Source organism: Pteropus alecto, unplaced genomic scaffold (assembly GCF_000325575.1).
Source record: "Pteropus alecto unplaced genomic scaffold, ASM32557v1 scaffold725, whole genome shotgun sequence".
In the NCBI taxonomy this organism is placed as follows: Eukaryota; Metazoa; Chordata; class Mammalia; order Chiroptera; family Pteropodidae; genus Pteropus; species Pteropus alecto.
The window spans coordinates 166,624-189,045 of NW_006436637.1; the positions used below are offsets into that span (position 1 = coordinate 166,624).

The 22,422-nt window shown below is 36.6% G+C and overlaps 1 protein-coding gene across 10 annotated transcripts in view; it reads right to left on the minus strand.

The window, feature by feature from the left end:
* IWS1 (IWS1, SUPT6H interacting protein) overlaps positions 1-13,421 on the minus strand; it is a 55,839-nt gene extending 42,418 nt beyond the window's left edge. For 6 of the 10 annotated variants that reach the window (XR_003046799.1, XR_001517049.2, XR_003046800.1 and 3 more), the window contains exons 1-2: positions 13,125-13,421; positions 10,987-11,105 (exon numbers count right to left, since the gene is read on the minus strand). Coding sequence is in view for 7 of the 10 variants with exons in the window: in XM_015590586.2 (XP_015446072.1) it covers positions 10,987-11,105; positions 13,125-13,158 (153 nt within the window). In the remaining 3 variants the exon portion in view is untranslated. Of the gene's footprint in view, positions 1-4,587; positions 4,643-10,986; positions 11,106-13,124 lie in introns of those variants that run through there. The other 4 variants (XM_015590585.2, XM_006913438.3, XM_015590587.2 and 1 more) reach the window with 4 other exon arrangements.
* Positions 13,422-22,422: the final 9,001 nt, after the last annotated feature.

The following is a 22,422-nucleotide window of genomic DNA, read 5'->3' on the forward strand; positions in this document are numbered from 1 at the left end:
TCAAAATGGATATTGCGACTGGTAATTTCTTTTCTGCTACATCTCCTCGGGCAAGGGAAACAACAAAAAAAATAAACAAATGGGACTACATCAAACTAAAGTTTTTGCACAGCAAAGTAAATTATCAACAAAAAAGACAGCCTACTAAATGGGAGGAGATATTCTTGCTTATGATACATTTGACAAGGAGTTAATAACCAAAACATATAAAGAACTCATACAACTCAACAACAAAAAAACAAACAATCCAATGAAAAAATGGAAGAACTGAATAGATATTTCTCCAAAGAAAAAATACAGATGGCCAACAGACATGAAAAGACGCTCAAGGTAATCATCAGAGAAATGCAAATTAAAACCACAATGAGCTATCACCTCACACCTGTCAGAATGACTATCATCAATAAGTGAAAAAAACCAGTGTTGGCAAGGATGTGGAGAAAAGGGAACGCTCACACATTGTTGGTGGGATTGCAAATTGGTGCAGCCACTATGGAAAACCATCTGAAGGTGCCTCAAAAAATTAAAAATGGATCTACCTTTTGACTCAGTATTTGCACTTCTGGGTATTTACCCAAAGAAAACCAAAACAATAATTCATAAAGATCTATGCACCCCTATGGTCACTATAGCACTATTTGCAACAGCCAAGATATGAAGCAACCTAAATGCCCATCAACAGATGATTGGATAAAGAAGTTATGGTTCATATATACCATGAAATATGACGCAGCCATAAAAAAATTTGAAATCCTACCATTTGCAATAACATAGATGGACTTGTAGATTATTATGCTGAGTGAAATAGGTAAGAGAAAGATAAATACCATATGATTTCAGAAACCAAGGAACAAAAAGAACTAATTGAAAACAGACTCATAAATACAGAGAACATGGTGACGGCCAGAGGTGAGGGCAGTTGAGGGGCTGGGAAAAAGGGGTGAAGGGTTAAAAAAAATACAAATTAGTAGTGATAGTAGTTGATGGTCACAGGGATAGGGAGCATGGCATAGGGAAGGCAGTCAGCAGTCATATAATGGCTATGTGTAAAGCCAGAGGGAAGATAGAGTAATCGGGGGGATTGTTTCATAAACTATATAAATATTTTAACTAATGTCCCATATACTTGAAACTAATAAAAAAAATAGAATACTAAAAACAAACAAATCAGATCTATATGCTGTCTACTAGAGACTCACTTCTGCATTAAGGACACACAGAGACTGAAAGTGAAGGAATAGGAAAAGATATTCTATACAAATGGAAACCAAAAGAAAGAGAAGCTATATTTATATCAGACAAAATAGACTTTAAGACAAAAACTGTAATGAGAGACAAAGAAGATCATTATATAATGATAAAGGAATTAATCCAACAAGGTGCTAATTAACATTTATAAATATTTATGTATCCAACACTGGGGCACCTATATATAGAAAGCAAATATTAAAAGACCTGAAGGAAGAAATAAGACAGCAATACAATAATAGTAGGAGACTTCGATACTCCACTTTCAACAATTAATAGACAACCCAGACAGCAAATCAAAAGGAGATATTGGACTTAAAACTACACTTTCGACCAGGTGAACTTAACATTTACAGGACACTCCAGCCGAGAGCAGCAGAATATATATTCTTCTCAAGCATATAAGAAACATTCTCTAGGACAGATCATATGTTAGGTCACAAAACAAGTCTTAATTAAGAAGACTGAAATCATACTAAGCATCTTTTCTGACCACACTGGCATGAAACTAGGTATCAACTGCAAGAAGAAAACTGGAAAAATTAAAGAAATATGTGGAGATTAAACAACATGCTGCTAAACAACCAATGAGTCAAAGAAGAAATGAAAATATTGAAATATATCCTGATACATGAAAATGTAAATATGACATGCCAGAAAACAGATGCAGCAAAAGCAGATCTAACAGGGAGGTTTATAGCAATAAATGCCCACATCAAGAAAAAAGAAAGATCTCAAACAACCCAACTTTCTACCTCAATGAACAAGAGAAAAAAACAACAAAGCCCAATGTTAGTAAAAGGAAGAAAATAACAAAGATCAGAGAAGTAATAAATGAAATAGAGACTAAAAAGACAATAGGAAAGATCAATAAAAGTGCTGGTTTTCTGAAAAGCTTAAATAGACAAACCAAGAAAAAAAGACAGAAGACTCAAATAAATAAAATTATAAGTGAAAGAGAAGCCATTACAACTGATACCACACAAAAACAAAGGACCATAAAAGAACAATCATATTCCAACAAATAGGACAACAAAAAAGAAATGAATAAATTCTTAGAAACGTACAACCTACCAAGACTGAATCATGAGGAAATAGAAAATCTGAACAGACTAATTACTAGAAATGAGATTGAATCAGTCATCAAAAACTTCCCAATAAGAAAACAGATGGCTTCTTAGGCGAATTCTACCAAACATTTAAAGAAGAATACCAATCCATCTCAAACTATTCCAAAAAAACTGCAGAGGAAAGAACACATCCAAACTCATTTTATGAGGCCAGCATTACCCTAATATCGAAACCATACAAGGACATGTCAAGAAAAAAAAAATTACAAGCCAATATCCCTGATGAATATAGATACAAAAGTCTTCAGCAAAATATTAGCAGACCTAATTCAACAGGACATTAAAAGGATCATACATCATTGTCTAAAGGATTTTATCTCAGGGATGCAAGGATGGTTCAACCTCCACAAATCAATGTGATATACCACATTAATCAAATAAAAGATTAAAATCATATGGTCCTCTTGACAGATGCATAAAAAGCATTTGAGAAAATTCAACATACATTCACTATAAAAACTCAACAAAATGAAGGCCCTATCTGACCACCCCAAAGCTAATATACTACATGGTGAAAAGGTGAAAGCTTTTCTTCCAAGAACAAGAAAAGGATGCGTATTCTCGTTACTTTTATTCAACATACTGGAAGTCCTAGTTAGAGCCATTAGGCAAAAAAAAGAAATAAAAGACTTTCAAATCAGAAAGGAAAAAGTACAACTGTCACCATTTTCAGATGCCATATTACATATAGACTACCAACTGTTAGGATAAACAAATTCAGTACAGTTGCAGGATACAAAAATCGATGCACAAAAATTAGTTGTGTTTCTACACACTAACAACTATCAGAAAGAGAAATTAAAAAAAAAAAATCCCATTTACAATTGCACCCAAAAGAATATTTCTTAGGAATAAATTTAACCAAGACGGTGAAAGATCTGTACACTGAAAACTGTTAAGATGTTGAGGAAAGAAACTGAAGACACAAGTAAACGGAAAGATATTCCAAGATCATGAACTGGAAGAATATTGTTAACATGTCCATATTACCTGGCAATCTACAGATGTAGTGCAATCCCTATCAAAATTCCAATGGCATTTTCCACAGAAATAAAACAAACAACCCCCAAATTTGCATGGAACCACAAAAGACCCTGAATAGCCAAAGTGATCTTGAGAAAAAACAAAACCAATGGCATCACTCTTCCTGATTTTACAAAGCTATAGTAATCAAAAAAGTTATGACACTGTCATAAAAACAGACACAAAAATCAATGGAACAAAACAATTCAGAAATAAGTCCACACTATATGGTTAATTTATGACAAAGAAGACAGGAATAAAAAAATGAGAAAAGTACAGGCTCTTCAATAAATGGTGCCGGGAAAAATGGAGAGCTACATATAAAAGAATGAAACTGGACCTCCCCTCATCTTATACCATAAAAAAAGATCAATTCAAAATGGACTGAAAATTTTAATTTATGACCTGACACTATAAAACTCCTAGAACATAATGGATAAGCTCCTTGATATTGATCTTGGCAATATTTTGGGGGGGGGTGGGGGGAGAGAATTAAACACCAACAGCAAAGGCAATAAAAGCAATAAACAAGTGAGACTATATCAAACTAAAAACCTTCTGCACAACAAAGAAAATCATCAATAAAATGAAAAGGTAATCTAATGAATGAGAGAAAATATTTGCAAATAATATATCTGATAAGAGGTTCATAACAGAAATACATAAAAAACTCATAACTCAATAACAAAAAAAAAAATCTACTTTTAAAATGGGCATAGGAACTGAGTAGATATTTTCCCAAAGACATACAAATGGCCAACAGGTACATGAAAAGGTCCTCAACATCAGTAACCATCAGAGAAATGCAATCCAAAATCACAATAAAATATCACCTCAAACCTGTTAAGAATGAATGCCATCAAAAAGACAAGAGATAAAAAGCGTTAGTGAAGATGTGGAGAAATGAGAACCCTTGCACACTATCAGTGGGAATGTAAATTGGTACAGCCACTACAAGAAACAGCATAGAAGTTCCTCAAAAAATTCAAAATAGAACTACCATATGATCCAGCAATCCCGTTTGTGGTTAAATATCCAAAGGAAATGAAAACAGGATATTAAAGAGATATCTGTACTCCCATGTTTACTGCAGCACTATTCACTATAGACAAGATATGGAAAACAAGATAAGTGTCCATCAACAGATGAATAGATAAAAGGAGTCTTCAACCTCCAGGCCACATACCAGTACGGGAGGTGAGCAGCAGGAGAGGGAGCAGAGCTTCATCTGTATTTGTAGCCACTTCCCAGTGCTAGCATTGCCAACTCAGCTTCATCTCAGATCATCAGGCATTTTCATAGGAGCACTGGTCCCTGGTGCCAAAGAGGTTGGTGACCACTGGGTAAGATGTGGTATACATATACAATGGAATATTATTCATTCACGAGAAAGAAGAAAACCGTACCTATTGCAAAAACATGGATGAACTTTGAGGGCTTTATGCTAAGTGGAATAAGCCAGACAGAATAAGAGAAACACTGCATGGTATCATTTATATGTGGAATCTAAAAAAGAAGTCAAATTCAGAGAAACAGAATATAAAATTGGTTGTCAGGGACTGGAGTGTGAGGGAACTAGGGAGAGGCTGGTAAAAGGGTACAAACTTTCAGCTATAAGATGAATAAGGTTCCAGGATCTAATGTATAACATGGTGGCTGTATTATATAAATGAAATTTGCTAAGAAAACAGAACTTAAATATTCTCACACATGCACACAAAAAGATAAATATGTGAAGTAATAAATATATTAACCAGAAAGGAGGAGTCCTTTCATGATGATGTATATCAAATCATCATAATGTACACTTTAAATATCTAAGTATCTTACAACCTTATTTGTTAATTACACCTCAGTAAAGCTGAAAAAAAAAAAAAAAAAAAAAAAACATTGCATATGTGTGCCATGTCCTTCCTTTGGGAAAAGATCTGAACCTCTAATAGGACTGAGTATCCCAAAAGGCACAATGGTTATGGCCTGCTTTGTCTAGTCAAAGATTTAATAACTAAGTTGAATTATCCTAATTTATCTAAAGATTCTTACTTTGTAATAATAAAAAGAAATTGACCTCAAAAAAAATTAAATGTTACATTAGAAAATATTCACTTAATGACAAAGAAAGCAATAAAGAACAGTTGAACGACGAAAAAACATGAGGTATATGAAAACACAAAGTAAAATTACACACTCAATTCTATCAATAACATTACACGTGAATGGGCTAAATAAGCCAATCAGGAAACAGAAATTGGATTAAAAAAAATGACCCAACTACAGACTGACTACAGGAGACACACATTAGATTCATAGACGGAATAAACATTCTTCTCAAGTGCATATGGAACATTCTCCAGGATGGACCATGTGCTAGGCCATAAAACAAACCTCAATAAATGACAGAAATAATATAAACTATGTTCTGAGGCCATAATGAAGTAAATTAGAATAGGAAAAATGGGTACAATCTTAATATAAAATTCATAAAGCAATTCTACTAAGCATTAAAAAAATTACACTTTAAATTTAACAAAGAAATGCAACATTTGTACATTGAAAATTAAAAATCATTGTTGAAAGAAATTAAAGACCTAAATAAAAAGACAACCCATATTCATGGATCAATGGACCTATGCTATAAAGATGACAACACTCATCAAACTAATCTACAAATTCAGGGCAATCCCTACCAGAATTCCAGCTAACTTCTCTGCAGAAACTGACAAACTGAAATATATATGTAACTGAAAGGGACGCAGAACAGACAACACAATCTTGGAAAAAAGGACTCACTTCCTAACATCAAAATGTATTCAGGCACTATGGTACTGGCACAAGGACAGACACAGATATGAATGGATCAGAACTGAAAGTCCAGAAATAAACCCATACATCCTATGGTCAACTGAATTTTGACCAGGGTGCCAAGACCTTCCAATTAAGCAACTGGATAGCCACATGCAAAAGAATTAAGCTGGGCACTTATCTCAATGCATACATAAAAATTAACTCAAAAATGAACTGAAGAGTTAAATGTAAGAGCTAAATCTGTAAAACTCCTAAAATAAAAGAGGGGTAAATCTTCATGACTTTAGATTTGGCCAAGGATTGTTAGATATGCCACTAAAAGCGCAAGTGACAAAAGAAAAAAATGGATAAATTGGACTTCATTAAAATTAAAAACTTTAGTGCTGTAAACACCAACAAAGTGAAAAGACAACTCACATAATGGGAGAAAGTATTTGCAAATCAGTGAACTAACAAGGGACCTATATCCAGACTATTTTAAAAAAACTCTTACAACTCAAAAATAAAAAAGACAAGCCAATTGAAAAATGAACGATCTGAATGGACATTGCTCCAATAGACAAATGGCCAGTAAGTACATAGAAAGATACTCAACATCACTGCTCAACAGGCGAATGCAAATCCAAACCACAATGAGATACCACTTCACACCCACTAAAATGTCTATGATCAAAGTCAGGTATTAACAAGAGTTAGCAAGGATATGGTGAAATCAGAACCATCATACATTGCTAGTGGGAATGTAAAATGGTGCGGCCACAGTGGAAAAAGTCTGGCAGTTCCTCAAACAATTAAGCAGTTATCATAGACATAGTGATTCCACTCCTAGGAACATACCCAAAAGAAATAAAAACCTATGTCCACACAAAAACTTCTACATAAATGTTTATAGGAACATTACTGATAATAGCCAAAAGGTAGAAACAACTTAAATGTCCATCAACTGACAAATGGATAAAGAAAATGTGGTATATTCACATAATGTAATATTATTTACCATAAAAACAATGAAGTACTGATATACGCTACATGACCAACCTTGCAAACATTAAGTGAAAGAAGCCAGTCACAAAAAACCATATATTAAATAATTCCATTCATATAAAATATCCAAAATATGGAGGGATGGGTAGGAAGAGGAGGGGTAAATAAGGAACTAATAGCTAAAGGGTTTCTTTTTAATCGACATAAATATTCTCAATTGACTATGGTGATGGGTGCACTACTGTGAATATACTAAAGACCACTGAATTAGACTTTAAATGGATGAACTGTATGAGTATGTAAATTCATCTCAATAAAGCTATTAAAAAAGAGACAGGTAATATTTTCGAAGATCAAAGCAAAAATATCCAAAACAAAATTAAAATTAAAAAAATAGGATAAGTATTACTGATTTTTCCTTTTGCCTCGGGCTGCAATATGGACCAGCACAGCACTCTTACTGATCTCAACTTTAAGATTTTAATATTTTGTTCATATTTTTGCATTAATTTTGAGTTTCACGATATCTGATTTTATGCAAAACTTAAAAAAAAAAAAAAAAGAGGCCAACTGTGCAAGAATAGAGATGCTATTAGAAATAGCCATCAGGCCAGCCCATCAATGACAGAAAAGATAGAACTTCCTAGACAGAATGATTTAGAGCCTCCATATCGTGTTTGTATTTACAATAAACACTCATTTTCTTAAGGCTTGCTCTGTCATGTCAGAATTTATAGACAGGTACAATTATTTAAAGAAAAAGTAATTTTTAAATAACTACAGTGCCTTTGTTAAAAGTAGTTTAAAAATTACAGGTCTCCAAAATTTTATCAGTATTTCTTATATTGATCGCTATCTTAATGACTGTGTGCGTGTGTGCGTTTGCACTGTGTATATATTCCTTAGAGATCTAAACAAATGCATGTGGAGTGAAATGAATTTTAAAAAGAAAAACTAGCCTAAACTCTAAAATGCAGATGGAAAAAACTTTTTATTCAGTCTCATTATTTGGAAAATCATGTTATAAGTACCAACTTATGGTAGGCAAAACTATGGGTCCCCTAAAGATGTCCGTGTCCTCGGAATGGGTGAATGTTACTTAACATGCAAAAAGGACTGTGCAGATATAATTAAGGATCTTGATGTAGGGAGATTATCCTTAATTATCTGAGTTGGCCCAATATAATTACAAGGGTCCTTACAGGAGGGAGGCAGGAGGGCCAGAGGAAGAAACCGAGATATGATGACAGAAGCAGAGGTTGGAAAAAGAGATTTAAAGATGCTATACTGCTGGCTTCAAAGATGGAGAAAGGGACCACAGCCACAAAATGCAAGTGGCTTGCAGAGGTGGAGAAGGCAAACAAACAGATTTTCCCCCAGAGAAGGAACACAAGTCTGGAGAAACTTTGATTTTAACTCAGTGAGATTCAATTTGGACTTCTGACCTTCAGAATTGTAAGACAAATCTTTGTTGTTTTCAGCCAGTAAATCTGTGTCAAGTTCTTAAGGAAGCAATAGGAAACTAATACACATCTTTTAGGTTTGCGGCTTGTAATCTGCACTGCTCCATTTAATATAACTGTACTCTTAACATCGCGTTAGCTTCTAAAACAAAAATCCAAAAATTTTTCTCAGAAGCCATTTTAAACAGGCAAAAGAGCATTAAAACAAAACTCAACATTTAAAAAGGGTACGACTGGCACTCTCAAACTACTAGTAGTTTAGCAAATTAGGATAACCCTTCTGGAGAGGACTATCTATGAAAAGCCTTAAAATATCTTAGCCTCTTTATTCTGGTTAATTCTCTTGGTAGATTTCTAAGCAAGCAAAAAATGAGGACAAATGTTTATGTATAAAAATGTTCATGGCAGTTCCATTTATAATAGCTAAACAGTCCAAATGTCAAAAATTAGGAAACTGTTAAATAAGTAACAGTGCATCCATATTATGAAATATTATGCAATCATTAAAAATTGTGCTTAGTGCGAATCTTTAATGACATGGGGAAATACTTAAGGTATAATCCTAAGAGATGAAATTATATAGATACAAAATATACATAGAAAAACTTCAAGTAATTTAAAATGCACACATACATTATATACAAGAAGACTAAAAATGTAGGAAAATATCAAAAAGTTATTTCTGTGATAAGAGTACGGTGATTTTAATTTTTTCTTTATACTTTTTTTATAATTTCCTAATTTCGACAACAAGTATTTTTATTTATTTAGAATCCATTTCATTACAGACAAGGAGTTGAAGGTGCTAAAAGGTAAAAGCTTGTGTTACGTTTATAACTGAATCATGAGGCCATGAGCCAAGTTCCTGATGCTGTTTTCCAAAGTAGAAACTTAAGATATACCATATACCCACTAAATATACCATAGCAATGTTTACACTATTAAGTAATTTCTACCTATCAAGTACTAGATTAATTAGAATTTAGTCTGAATGTTTAAGAGTGTACAAAAATCCACATGACATCAAAATAACTAAAAGATAAGACTTTCTCCCAGTCCATTTAGCTCTCTAATCACACCTGTCCTTTACTCACTCCACTCTAGCCACAGTAGCTCCTAGGCGTTCCTTAAAGACAGCAAGCACACTCCCACCTTAGGGTCTTTGCCTGGAATGTTCTTCCTCTACACAGCCATGTAGCTATTCCTTCACCCTCCTTCATGCCTTGATACAAATGTCACTTTCTTAATAAGGCCTACTGTATTTCCCTACTTAACACCAAAATCTGCCCTTCATCCTGATATCCTTCACTCCGTTCCCACTTTCTCCCTTCTCCATCCACAGCATTTATCATTTTCTATGAAACCATACAATTTTTTTTAAAAAAGTATATTTTTAATGTCCTTCTCCCTCTAATGGGAAATAAATCCAAGTAAAGATATCAGTGGTAGGACCTCATTTAGTCACTGATAAGTCAAAAGAGCCTGACACAGCAGGAGATCAATAAATATTTGCTTTGATATATGAATATACTTATGAAACGTCAAAGGATAGAGTCAGTAATATAATCTCTAACTGTATCTACTGCTTAAAAATTGGACAACTTCCTGTGCACGTGTAATTGAGCAAAATATACGGTATATCAAGTTCTTACAAGAAAATCTGGCCGTCTTTATCATTCCTATGTTTCAGTTTGTGTTTACCAAAAACTCATACTGACTTATTGAAGTGTCCCAATCTTATTTTGTTAACACTGTACAATCGACACTATATAACCAAGGAAGCAAATTAAACAGTTTAAAAAATGTTATGTATGTTGAAATGCTGTACACAAGATCCAATACTACTCTGTATTATTAAGCAAAAACAGCTTTCTAAATTACATGTACTTTGTTAATTATGTACATTGGAACAGTTCAGAAAGCCATATTCTGAACTATAATTTTTGACAGTTGATAACCTTCATAACTTTTGATTTTAATTGGTATATCTTCAGTTTGCAAATGCTCACTGCCCCAGTAAGATATCTTTTTGAGAATGGGGAAGCAATCAAATATCAAAGGCTTGGCCCATTTTCTGAATCAATTAAGTAGTCAGAAACTGCATAATATCTAAAATGGGATCAAACTAGAACTTATTTCCCTTAATTTCATAAGTAACCAGACCATCCCTATCTGTTTATTTTTAAAGCAGTTCTCTATAAATTGAAAATCCTTTACTCACAGTGTTTGAAACCTATACCCTGTCTGTGACAGGGTCTCTACAACTCCTAAATAAAACAGGTCTCATAGAATGCAAGGGAAAAGCCTCCCCAAAGATGTTGTTTAGCCAATACCTCTGAATGACGTTCTACACTTCCAGTGTCTGATCCAGAGTGCTGCTCATTTACATCATCCTCAACGTCTGACCCTGAATCCCGTTCATCCTGTACTGGGGTAGCGCCACCATCATCTGCTTAAAAATAAAACAAAAACCCACTTAAGGTGTAAGATGGAGGACATCTACAGCTGAAATGAACACAATGAATCAAGGATAATGTAAGAGCAAAGGTTACCACTGATGAAGCATGACTAATGATGCTAATATTGTAAACAAGAAACCAGTATAATACATAAATACCAACAATCATAACATGTATTGTGACATATATGGCAGCAAAAATACACCATAAAGTGTGAAGCTTAAGAAACATCACTAAGGACCAAATCAACATCTAGTGTGCTCTGCAACTATTTCAACTTTCTTAAAAACTTAGTCTATTTTCTCCACAGCACTTACTTACCGCCTTCTAATGTAGTATGTGACTTATCAAGTTATTTTGTTTAATGTAGTTCTTTCCTCAATTGAATTAAAGTGCCAAAAGAACAAGAATTTTGGTTCACTGCTGAATCCCTGGAGCCCAGAACACTGCCTGGTACTTGACATACAGTATTTGTTTATGAACGAAAAGCACAAGGAACTCCTGTTCAGAAGTAGTGTAATCTCCTTAAAGTAAAACATAAACTATACTATTATGAAACAGTAAAAATGAATTTCTACATCACTTTAACCAATACTTTAAAAATATAAAGTAAAATTGTATTAAGAGGAATTTAGAGCTGTTTGAGGATATGGGAAGACTTGGTTAGAAATTCAATAAAAATAAAAAAAAATTTTAAATAAAGCTATCAACTACAGGAAAACTAAAAAGCTGCATAAGAGTGGCATCACTATCATACTAAAGAGTTAGTCTACTCAGCTAAAGAGTAAAGAATATACAGCCATAATAAAAAAAAGTAATTTTGAAATTTAACAATTATATTGCAACAGTGAGAGCATGGGGGAGAAGAGGGCTTTAAGAGGCTAACGTCCTATCCAAGCATAAAAGAAATCATCACGGAATGCCTAAAAATGATGCAACAAGAGAGCATAAATTAGGAAGGAGATAAATATATATTAAAAGAAAGTTAAGAACTGCTATTTTTTCATGTCTTTTAGCACTTAGTCTTTAAACATGTATTATACATAACTGCTTATTTCAGAAATAATTTTAAAACACAAATGAACTGAAAAACTACTGTGAAAACACCAGGAAAGTATTTTAAGCAAAACAGCAGTGCATACTTAAGAAAGTGTTTTTAGTCGTAACTATTCCGTCATATATATAAGAATCGAAGTGAACTTAAAACAGAAAAGAGATTAACGTTTAAAGCACTTCTGATAGATACTGAATTGGACTAAGACACAAAGGGAAGGCAAATTTAACGTTTTCTCCGCCGCCCCCTCTCCCCCCACTCCGCCCCCAGGTCCTGTCTTAATTCACCTTTGTATTTCTGGTGCCTAGCACAGCGTTAGCAGAATGGGGCCCAGTGTTTACTGAATAAACAACAGGTAAGAAAGGAGACCAAACTTCAGTGAGGAGAAAGAGGAAAGATCTCAAGGGGAAGGAAAGGCACAAAAATTACCAATAAGTGCCACTGGTACACACCTTATACTAAAATAATTATACAATTCGAACAAGGGTCCTACGTTTTCTTGGCTAGAAAATGAGTGTTACGAGACTAAACTAGCCCTAACTCGGAATAAAATGCCTAGGTAAGATCCCGCACCCTAGCTCCCACCTCCACCACTGAACAGTTCCCTTGAATTCTCGAAAAACACTCTCAACTGAAAAAAATTCGGTAACAGGAGAGACCTTCCCTAGGGCTTTGCACGTATTAAACGCTTAACACAATAAAGTGGCTTCCCAATTTTATCAAAAACCTTCGCCGATTCAGAAGACGGCTTCCCCTCTGGAATCCCCCTCCCCTAGGTTCTAACTTCGCGGCCCGCAGCCGGCCAGCGAGCTCTCGCGCTCCAATTCAGTCTAGATCGGGCCCAGTCCGGGAGGGGCCTTTCCCTGGGGCCCCCTTCCCCTCCCCAGAGGGGGTGCGAGGCCAGCTCCGCCAAGTAACCGCCCCGCCACCCTGCTCAGAGCCCAGGCCCTTGCCCCACCTGACTGGTCGCCGCTGTAATATTCTGAGTCCATGCCAGGAGGGCTCTCGGCGGGGAGTGTCCGCGCGCCGCGCCGCCCCCGTCACCTCCTTCCCCGCGGTGCGACTCCGATGGCGCGGCCCGGTGCTCAAAGGCTCCCGCCTGTCTAGAGGGTGAGATGAGTAGAACAGCAGCTGCAAACGCGAACACTTCGACCTAGAAGCCCAGACAGAAGACGCCGTAACCGGGAGGCAGGCAAGCGTGCGCGTCGGCGCTCGACTTCCCAGAAGCACCTCTGGGGCCAAAATGGCGCCTGCCCACCGCCCTCAGAGGAACGCAGCGCGCAGGCGCCGTCACCTGTCAACCGGCCAATGAGAAGACGCATCAGTAAGAAAGCACGACCTGGCCGGAAAGGAGACCCCTGGGAAAGCAGCCGGAGTTCTGACCTCAGTTCAGTACGTTCCTTGGAGTAAGGTGTTCTTTCCTCCGTGGTGATGATGTTACTTTATTGCTTCTGTGTCCGTGCCTTGTTTGAAGAACTTCTAAATTACTTTCCTAAAAATGAAGACCCGCTAAAATTACACTTTCCATCATTCCGCCAATTAACGATAGTTCCCTAGATGTAGCGAGGCTCTATATTCCCGCCCTTCGTGCGGGAGGAAGTGGCGCGTTGCTCTCCGGTACTTGCAGTTGGAAGTCTAGGAAGCTATACGATGCTTTACCGACGTGACCAAAAAGGCCTCCTTTTAAGGCATTTGTCTTTCTATCTTGTTTTAAACAACTTAATTTACATCTTAAGCAGCCCTTTGATCAATAATAGGAAGTACAGGTTTTTGCTTCCAGAAAGTTTCCCTGGTAAAGAAGAGTGACATTGTTGAACATTACTTGAGCCCTATGCTCCCGAGAAAGGGGAATGGTTAAGAAACCTCAGTGTTCCGGGGAATGCCCACTGAAGAACACCCCTTCTCCCGATGACTTAGATAAAACTCTCCACAATTTTTCACGGCTCACATAAGACTGCAGATGACCCCTTTGTTTACCCGCGGCAAGGTCAGACAAAGACTCCGCTCCCTTTTTCCTAAGGGCAGACTGAGACTCCCCCCAACTTCCTATTCTTTGTATCGTGAATTATTAGCTGAGATTAGAACTCTGTTCCCCTGAAACTAGCTAGATATGGAGATAAATATTCCAGTTCACCTGACTGAAACTTCTGATTACAAATCAGTCCCAACTATAAAACACCCCATCTTCCTCCCTATGAAAGTCTAAGGCAAAACCACCCTGCCTAGACACTCTGATCTTCATATTTAGGGTGCTCTCTCTATTGCAATACCCTGAATAAAATCCATTTCCTTACTTGTTCATTTTTGTCTTAAGCAAAGAGAAGAATGTTTTTGCCTTTTGATTGGAGGAGGGTTTGCGGAGGTGTAAGTAAAGATTCTCCAGGAGGCGCAGACTTGCCGAAATGGGGCCTTTTGTTAGTTGGCAAGGGATACATCTTGAACTGGATTTCCAGGCATGCCTAGCCTACTGTAACGCCTCATTTGGTGCCCCACCTCGGAGTTGAGAAGAGATGTGGATTCTTCGATGCCAGCTATGTTGTAAATTGTGAGTGCCCTTAGTCAAGACACATCCCATCTTTGATAATCCTTGAACCGCTTGTTAGCCAGTCAGAATATGCTGTTAGAATACAGTTCTAGATTCCAGAAAAAGCCATGGGAAGAGAAAGAAGAGAGAGGGGGTGTTTTTTTTCTGGGAATACTCATTTTCTTGTAAGAGAGTTCATGGGCATTCCTTATAGTGGAAACTGCTTTGAAGTCCAAGTCTGCCCCTTCATCTGTGGGAATGACATCTTCTCAGGCTGGTGTGAGAATCAGAAGAGCAATGAATTAACAGGACCTGGAACCAAAGGTACAAAATTTAAATATTTACTTCCCTCCATTTGATACAAGAGACCCTAGGATCTAAGCTCTCTTCTTTAGAGAGTGGGTGAGATTGTGCTGTGTAAATATGGCAAGGCGAGTAGGGCAAAAGTCCAGGAAGAGGTTAAGTGAAAGGGAACCCAGGGCAAATCCTGCCAATAAAGATCTTGGAATCTCACCAGAGATACAAGACCAACGGCCATGCAAGTGATTGGGATACATGCTGCAATTACAAGAGGATAATTAGTGAATTTTAACATAAAGATTCGAACTGTCCTGGTGGTTTAGAGAATGGAGAGAAAGAAAACAACACACAGCAATGTGCTGAGCCCCAGAAGGCTGCAAAGAAGTTTTTGTACAAAGGAAGCCAACGATTTAGTGAGACAGGACGCACTTTTTGATATAAACTTGGAGATTTAGTTAAAGCAATGTGCTTGTCAATGCAAACACAGCTCCAGAGCTTTTCCCCAGAGTCCCTTTTTCACCAGTTGGCTGTTCCTCAGGGCCCTAATAGAGAAATGCTGGAGCAGCACAGATGTGCCTTTCTGAGTATTGGCTGCCTTGCACTTTGAGGACTGCCATCTCGCCAGTCCCCATGGCTCTCTTCGGTCCCATCGCAGTTCTTCTATGCTGGTAGTGGTGATAGGCACACAGAAGCAAGGCTGCTTTTCCCAACAAGGATGCCGAAGCCAGAGAAGAGGGAAGGGAGAGGTGAGCTTGCAGCAGTCTAGTACTCTCTTTCCTTTCACTCATAACACAGAGACATTGATTTTTCTTAAGTGAAAGCAAGATTTATTTGGCCACTCTCTTGAGACACTGTAACTTGCTGAACATGTTGGAGAATTTGAGGTTACACAATGAAAGAAACAGCCTGACACTGGCAGAGCTGCAGACCAGGGGTTGAGAGCCCTGGGTTCTGAGCCAAACTCTAGGCTTATTGTGCTTGGTGAGCTAGAACAAGCTACCAGCCTTCTAAGGTTTCATTTTCACCATGTGTCAAATGAGGAAGTTGAATTAGATTTCAAAGCCCCTTCAGTTTCATTCTATGCAAAAAAAGCCAGGTCTTTAAGTCTGACTGTCCTTCTTGTGCTTGAGCCACTAGGGGGCTCTGCCAGTGAAGAAATAAATGAAACAAGTACTTTTTTTTTTTTTTTTGCTTTTTTTTTTTTACATTGAAATATTTTTTTGTCTTTATTGAAATATAATAGACAATTAGTTGCTTGTATTTACATTGTACAATTCGATGTTTTTTTCACTTATAGTTGGCATCCAATAATATACCAGTATCAGTTGTATAGAATAGTGATCTGAGATCCACATAACTCGCAAAGTGATCACCCCACTAAATCTAGTACCCCTCTTTCCTTTACATATTTATTACATTATTTACCATCTTCCCCATGCTACACTCTGCATCTCCATGTCTGTTTTTGCCCCTCCCATCTAGTAGCCCTCAAAATATTCTTTATATCTATGAATTTATTTTCACTTTTGTTGTTGTTGTTTATTTTGCTCTTTAGATTCCACATGTACATGAAATCATGTGATATTTGTCTTTCTCTACCTGACCCATTTCATTTAGTGCAATAACCTTAACTCTTTTCCATTTGAGGTACGTGTTGATAGGAATGTAGTTGTTATTCTTGTTTTTGGTATATGTTTTTTCTTAAAGAAGTCCCTCCAACATTTCCTGTAATACTGGCTTGGTGATGATAAATTCCTTTTGCTTATTTTTGTCTGGGAAGCTCTTTATCTGTCCTTCGATTCTAAGTGATAGCTTTGCTGGATAAAGTATTCTTGGTTGTAGATCCTAGGTTTTCATCACGTCGAATATTTTGTGCCAAGCCCTTCTGTTCTGCATAGTTTCTTTTAAGAAATCAGCTGCCAGTCTTATGGGCACTCCCTTGTAGGTAACTGCTTTTCTTTTGCTGCTTTTAATATTCTCTCTTTGTATATAAACTTTGGCATTTTAATTATGATGTGTCTTGGTGTGGGCCTCTTTGGGTTCCTGGTTTTTGAGATTCTCTAAGCTTCCTGGGGTTTTACATCTATTTCCTTCACCAGGTTAGGGAAGTTTTCCATCATTATTTCTTCAAATATATATTCAACTTCTTGTTCTCCCTCTTCAGGTATCCCTATGACATGGATATTTTTACCTTTAATAGTGTCCCATAGGCTTCTTAAATTATTAATATAGTCTTGGCTTCTTTTTTCTTGACATTCTGATTGAGTGTCCTTGGCTTTCCCATTCTCTATATCTGTGGTTTGATCCTCTTCTTTATTCACTTTGTTTATTCCATATAATATACTTCTCATCTCATATAATGTGTTCTTCATTTCTGACTGGTTCCCTTTTATAATTTCCATTTCGTTTCTATATTTTTTAACTCTTTGTTGAAGTTCTCATTGAATTCAGCTACACTTCCCATAAGTTCATTGAGCATCTTTATAACCAGTGTTTTGAACTCTGCATCTGTTAGATTGCTTGACTCCATTATTTCTTGATCTCTGTTCTGTTCTCTTATATGGTTTCTGCTTCTTTGTCTTCCCATTTTGGCTGCCTTTCTGTGTCTGTTTCTATGTACTAAGCAATGCTTCTAAGTCTCCTGGTCTTATTAGCATGGCTTTGCGTAGTAGGTGTCCAGTGGCACAGTCCTGAGAGGGGTTCAGCTGCAGGCCAAATTTAGCCCAAGCCTCTGCCCCTCTGAGACCAGCTATTAAGATTCAGCAAGCAATCCACACATACTGTGTTTATAGTTGCCTCAAGAGGCCTCACCAGAAACTGCAATCAGCTGCCACCAGTGTAAGACTAGGTACTGCTCAGCAAGGGGCATTTGACTCCCGAGACCAATCTCCAGGATACACCTGGGTGTGGCTTGGGTGGGGCTGTGAGTGGCGGGTGGTGGAGTTTCAGGGACTCCTCTGGGCAGAGCGACTTCTGTTATCCAGTTTGATGATGTCTCAGCTATGGCGGTGCTGCGTCTGAGCACTAGGATAGGGGAGGGCTCAACAGAGGAACAATGGATACCACTGGCACTTCTGTACAGAGTGAGTCTTGCCTCAGCCCTCACTGGGTCAACTCAGTGTCCTCTCTTAAGTCCCTGCACAGCCAAACCAGCACTGTCGCTCAGAGCAAGCAGGTACATCACTGCAAAAGTCCACTCACAGACGCAGCCCCTTTAAGAGGTGTCTGCAGCCTCTGTCCCACTCAGCCGCTCAGGATCAGGCAGCCTCACGTCCTCGCCCCGTCCTACCTTCTTCCATTGTGTTGCAGGATTCTCGAACAGAGGGACGAGGCACCAAGGCTATAAGCAGGAAGCAGCTTATAGCTTTATTGATGTTGGCACCAGTTCAGCGGATTCTTATCCAAAGGTTGAGCCCCAATCATAACATAATGGTCAGTTTTATACAATCTTTACTATAGACAGTACAAGATATACTATAGATATTAATATAGGAAAGAGAACATAAGGAAAACGTTGATTGGCTGCCAAACTATAAGGAAACCAGCTTAATAGGTTAAGCGGATTTTTGGACTGCCATGTCAGAGAGTCCTGAGAAGCGGGGGTGCAGTCAGGAACTAACTCGTTTGAGCAGGAAATGGTCAGGCAGAGTCAGGCTGCTACAGTTGCAGGGTGATTTCTTAGATTTTTCTCTAGTTGTATGGCTTGTTCATCTAGAGCCAAGGCTATTTTTCCTTGCTGTTTGCTCCTTGTTTCTATCACAACTTTGCTTTGGTCACCTGAGGGATGAATAGAGGCTCTATCATCTACGCCACTTTTTTTTCCGTTTAAACAAGTACATTTTAAACCTGCTCTCCTGGCTGTGCACATTCTCACACATCCTAGCCTGACAACTCACTAGGACTCATGCAAAATTTGTTTGTAATACTGAAAACTGGGACTCACTTGCCCATTAATAGTGTATGATGAATCACTAAGCATCAGTACCATGGCACAGCACACAGCCACTAAAACAACTGAAGTGGATATTTATCTCTCAAATGGAAGGATGTCCAGAATATATTAAATGAAAAAAGTCATAGAATACTATAAATGGTATAACTTTATTTGTGTGAACACCCTAAACAGTGAACAGAAACCCAATCTAAGGATTCCTTAGTAAGTATGAAGAGAAAAGGACTTTTGAAAAGCCATAGAAAATTGACAAATTTGACTACATAAAAATAAAAACTTTCAAAAGTGTGCATTGCAAAACAATACACTATTAGCAAAATCAAAACATAAATGAATTAGAAATTAAAAAATTTTTTTCGACTCCTATCATAGACCAAAGGCTTATCTCTCTAATGAACATAGAGAACTTAGAAGCCAATAAGACTAATAACTCAATAGAAAAGTGGGCAAAAGATATGACAATTTACAGAAGAGAAACTGTTAATGGTTCTAAGATACATGAAATGATATTCAACCTAAAATAAGATGAAAACAAATTAAATCATATTGAAATACTATTTTTCACTTCTCAGATTGCAAAAATCTGGTAACATCACATTGGTAAGGTCAAGGAAAGAGACCCTCTCATAAGATGATGGTGGGAGTATATTGGTACAGCCCTCTACAGAAAGCAATTTGGAAATATTTATAAAAATTACAAATGTATATGCCCTTTGGCCCAGTAATTTCATGTCAGAAAATGTATTCTGCAAATATACTTCACCATGTACAGATGATGTATCTATAAAATTATTCATCGCATCACTATGTCCAAAATTGTGGAAATAACCTAAATGTCCAAACAGGAATTATCGCAAAATTATGATACATCTGTTATATAGCCATAAAAAAATGAGGAAACTTCCTTATGTATTGATATAAAAAGATTTCTAAGCTAGATTCAGTGAAAAATGAAAAATGCGGAACAGTGTTAGAGTATGCCATCTTTTGTGAAAAGGAGAGAATAAAATATTTCTTGTTGCTTATATTTTTATTTTATTATATATTTTAAAAATTTGAAAATTGTATAAGAAAGAAAATGTTGGTTGTTGGGGAAAAGGGAGGATGGGGAAGAGGGTGAAAGTAAGCCTTTACCTTTTTTTGTAACACATAATTCTCTTGCTCCACACGATAACTTCTATTTGATTCTATTTAATTTTATCACGGCATATCAAATAAAATTCACAGCCCATTAATAGGTTACAGCCTATAATTTGAAAACTGAAAGTGCCAGTCTTCGATTACCAATGGTGTGAAAGCTACCTGGGCCAATTTGCCATGATCGAGACCAATCTCCAGACCTGACAATCGGGAAGAGATGTTTTTGGACTTCAATCTTGTCTTGTTTAAAAACCATAGATGTGTGTGCTGCCTTGAGCAAAGCCCTACTTCAATGCATAACTTCGTGTGTGTGTCTGAATAATTACTGTTTAAAAAAGAGTTCTGCATTTTTGTTTTAGTTTGCTTTTGTTTTGGTTTGACTTGGTGAGCTCCACATCACTGGAAGTGTGCAAGCAGAGAATGCTAGTGTGTCATAAAGGATTCAGCTTTGGGACCATGGTTTGACCAAGTTACCTTCACAGTCCTTATTTTTTAAACTATTTTTTATTGTGGTAAAGTATATCCAACATAAAACTTGCCACTTTAGCAATTTTTAAGTGTACAATTCAATGACATTACATTCTCAATGTTATGCAACTATTACCACTATTTATTTCCGAAATTTTTGATCACCCCACACAGAAACTCTGTACCCATTAAACAATAACTACCCATTTTTCCTTCCCCACAGCCCCTGGTTACTTATAATCTACTTTCTTTCTCAATGAATTTACCTATCTAGATATTCCATATAAGTGGAATGATAAACTATTTGTCCTTTTGTGACTGGTTTATTTCACTCAGCATATTTTTCAAGGTTCATCCATGCATCAATACCTTTTTCTTTTTTTATGGATAAATAATAATTCATTGTATGTTATATCACTATTTGTTTATCTATTCTTCTGTAATGGATGCTTGAATAGTTTCCACCTTTTGGCTACTGTGAATAATGCTATTATGATAGCAAAATTGCAAGATACAAAATTAACACAAAAATTAGTTTTATTTCTATATACCAGTAATGAATGATCTAAAAAGAAACTTAAGAAAGCAACTCCACTTACAATAGCATAAAAAAGAATAAAATACTTAGGAATAAGTTTAACCAAGAAAGTGTAAAACTTGTGCACTGAAAACTACAAAACATTGCTAAAAGCAATTAAAGCAGATATAAATAAATATAGAGATATCTCATGTTTATGGAGTGGAACACTTAATATTATTAACATGACAATTCTACCCAAAATAAACTATAGATTCAGTGCAATCCCTATCAAAATTCCAATGACTTCTATTTTCAGAAATAGAAAAACCCATTTTGAAATTCATATAGAATTTCAAAGGACTCCTAAAGAGTCAAAACAATGTTGAATTAGAACAAAGTTGGAGGACTCACACTCTGGTTTCAAATTTTACTGCAAAACTACATTAATCAAAACAGTATGGCATTGGTGTAAGGGTAGACATAGACCAATCAAATAGGATCAAGAGTCCAGAAAATAAACCCTCACATCTATGATCAACTGATTTTTGAGAGAAGCACCAAGACCATTCAATGAGTAAAGAACAATTCTTTCAACAAATGGTGCCGAGAAGACTGGATATCCACACACACAAAATAAAGCTGGACCCTTTATCTTACACCATATTATAAAAATTAACTCAAAATCGATCAATGACCTAAATGTAAGAGCTAAAACTATAAAACTTTAGGAGAACATAGAAGCAAATCTACATAACCTTGCATTTTGTGACAGTTTCTTAAATATAATACCAAAAGCATAGGCAACAAAAGAAAAATAAAGTAGACTTTATTAAAACTAAAAACTTCTCCTGCAAAGGAATGAAACTAGACTGTTGTCTATCACCACACACCAAAATTAACTTAAAATGGATTCAGGACCTGAATATAAGACCCGAAACAATAAAATGCATAGAAGAAAACATAGGAACAAAACTCAAGGACTTTGGACTTAAAGAGGATTTTATGAATTTGACCTCAAAGGCAAGGGAAGTAAAAACTAAAATAAATGAATGGGAGTACATCAAACTAAAAAGCTTCTGCTCAGCAAAAGAAACCATCAACAAGGTAAAGGGACAATCATCCGAATGGGAAAATATATTTGCAAGCAAGGCCTCCAAAAAGGGCCGAATATCCAAAATATACAAAGAACTCATATGACTCAATAGCAACAACAAAAAACCAAACGATTCAATAAAAAAATGGGCAGAAGACCTGAACAGACACTTCTCCCTAGAGGACATGCAAATGGCCAACAAATATATGAAAAGATTCTCAACATCGCTAGCTATAAGGGAAATGCAAATCAAAACCAC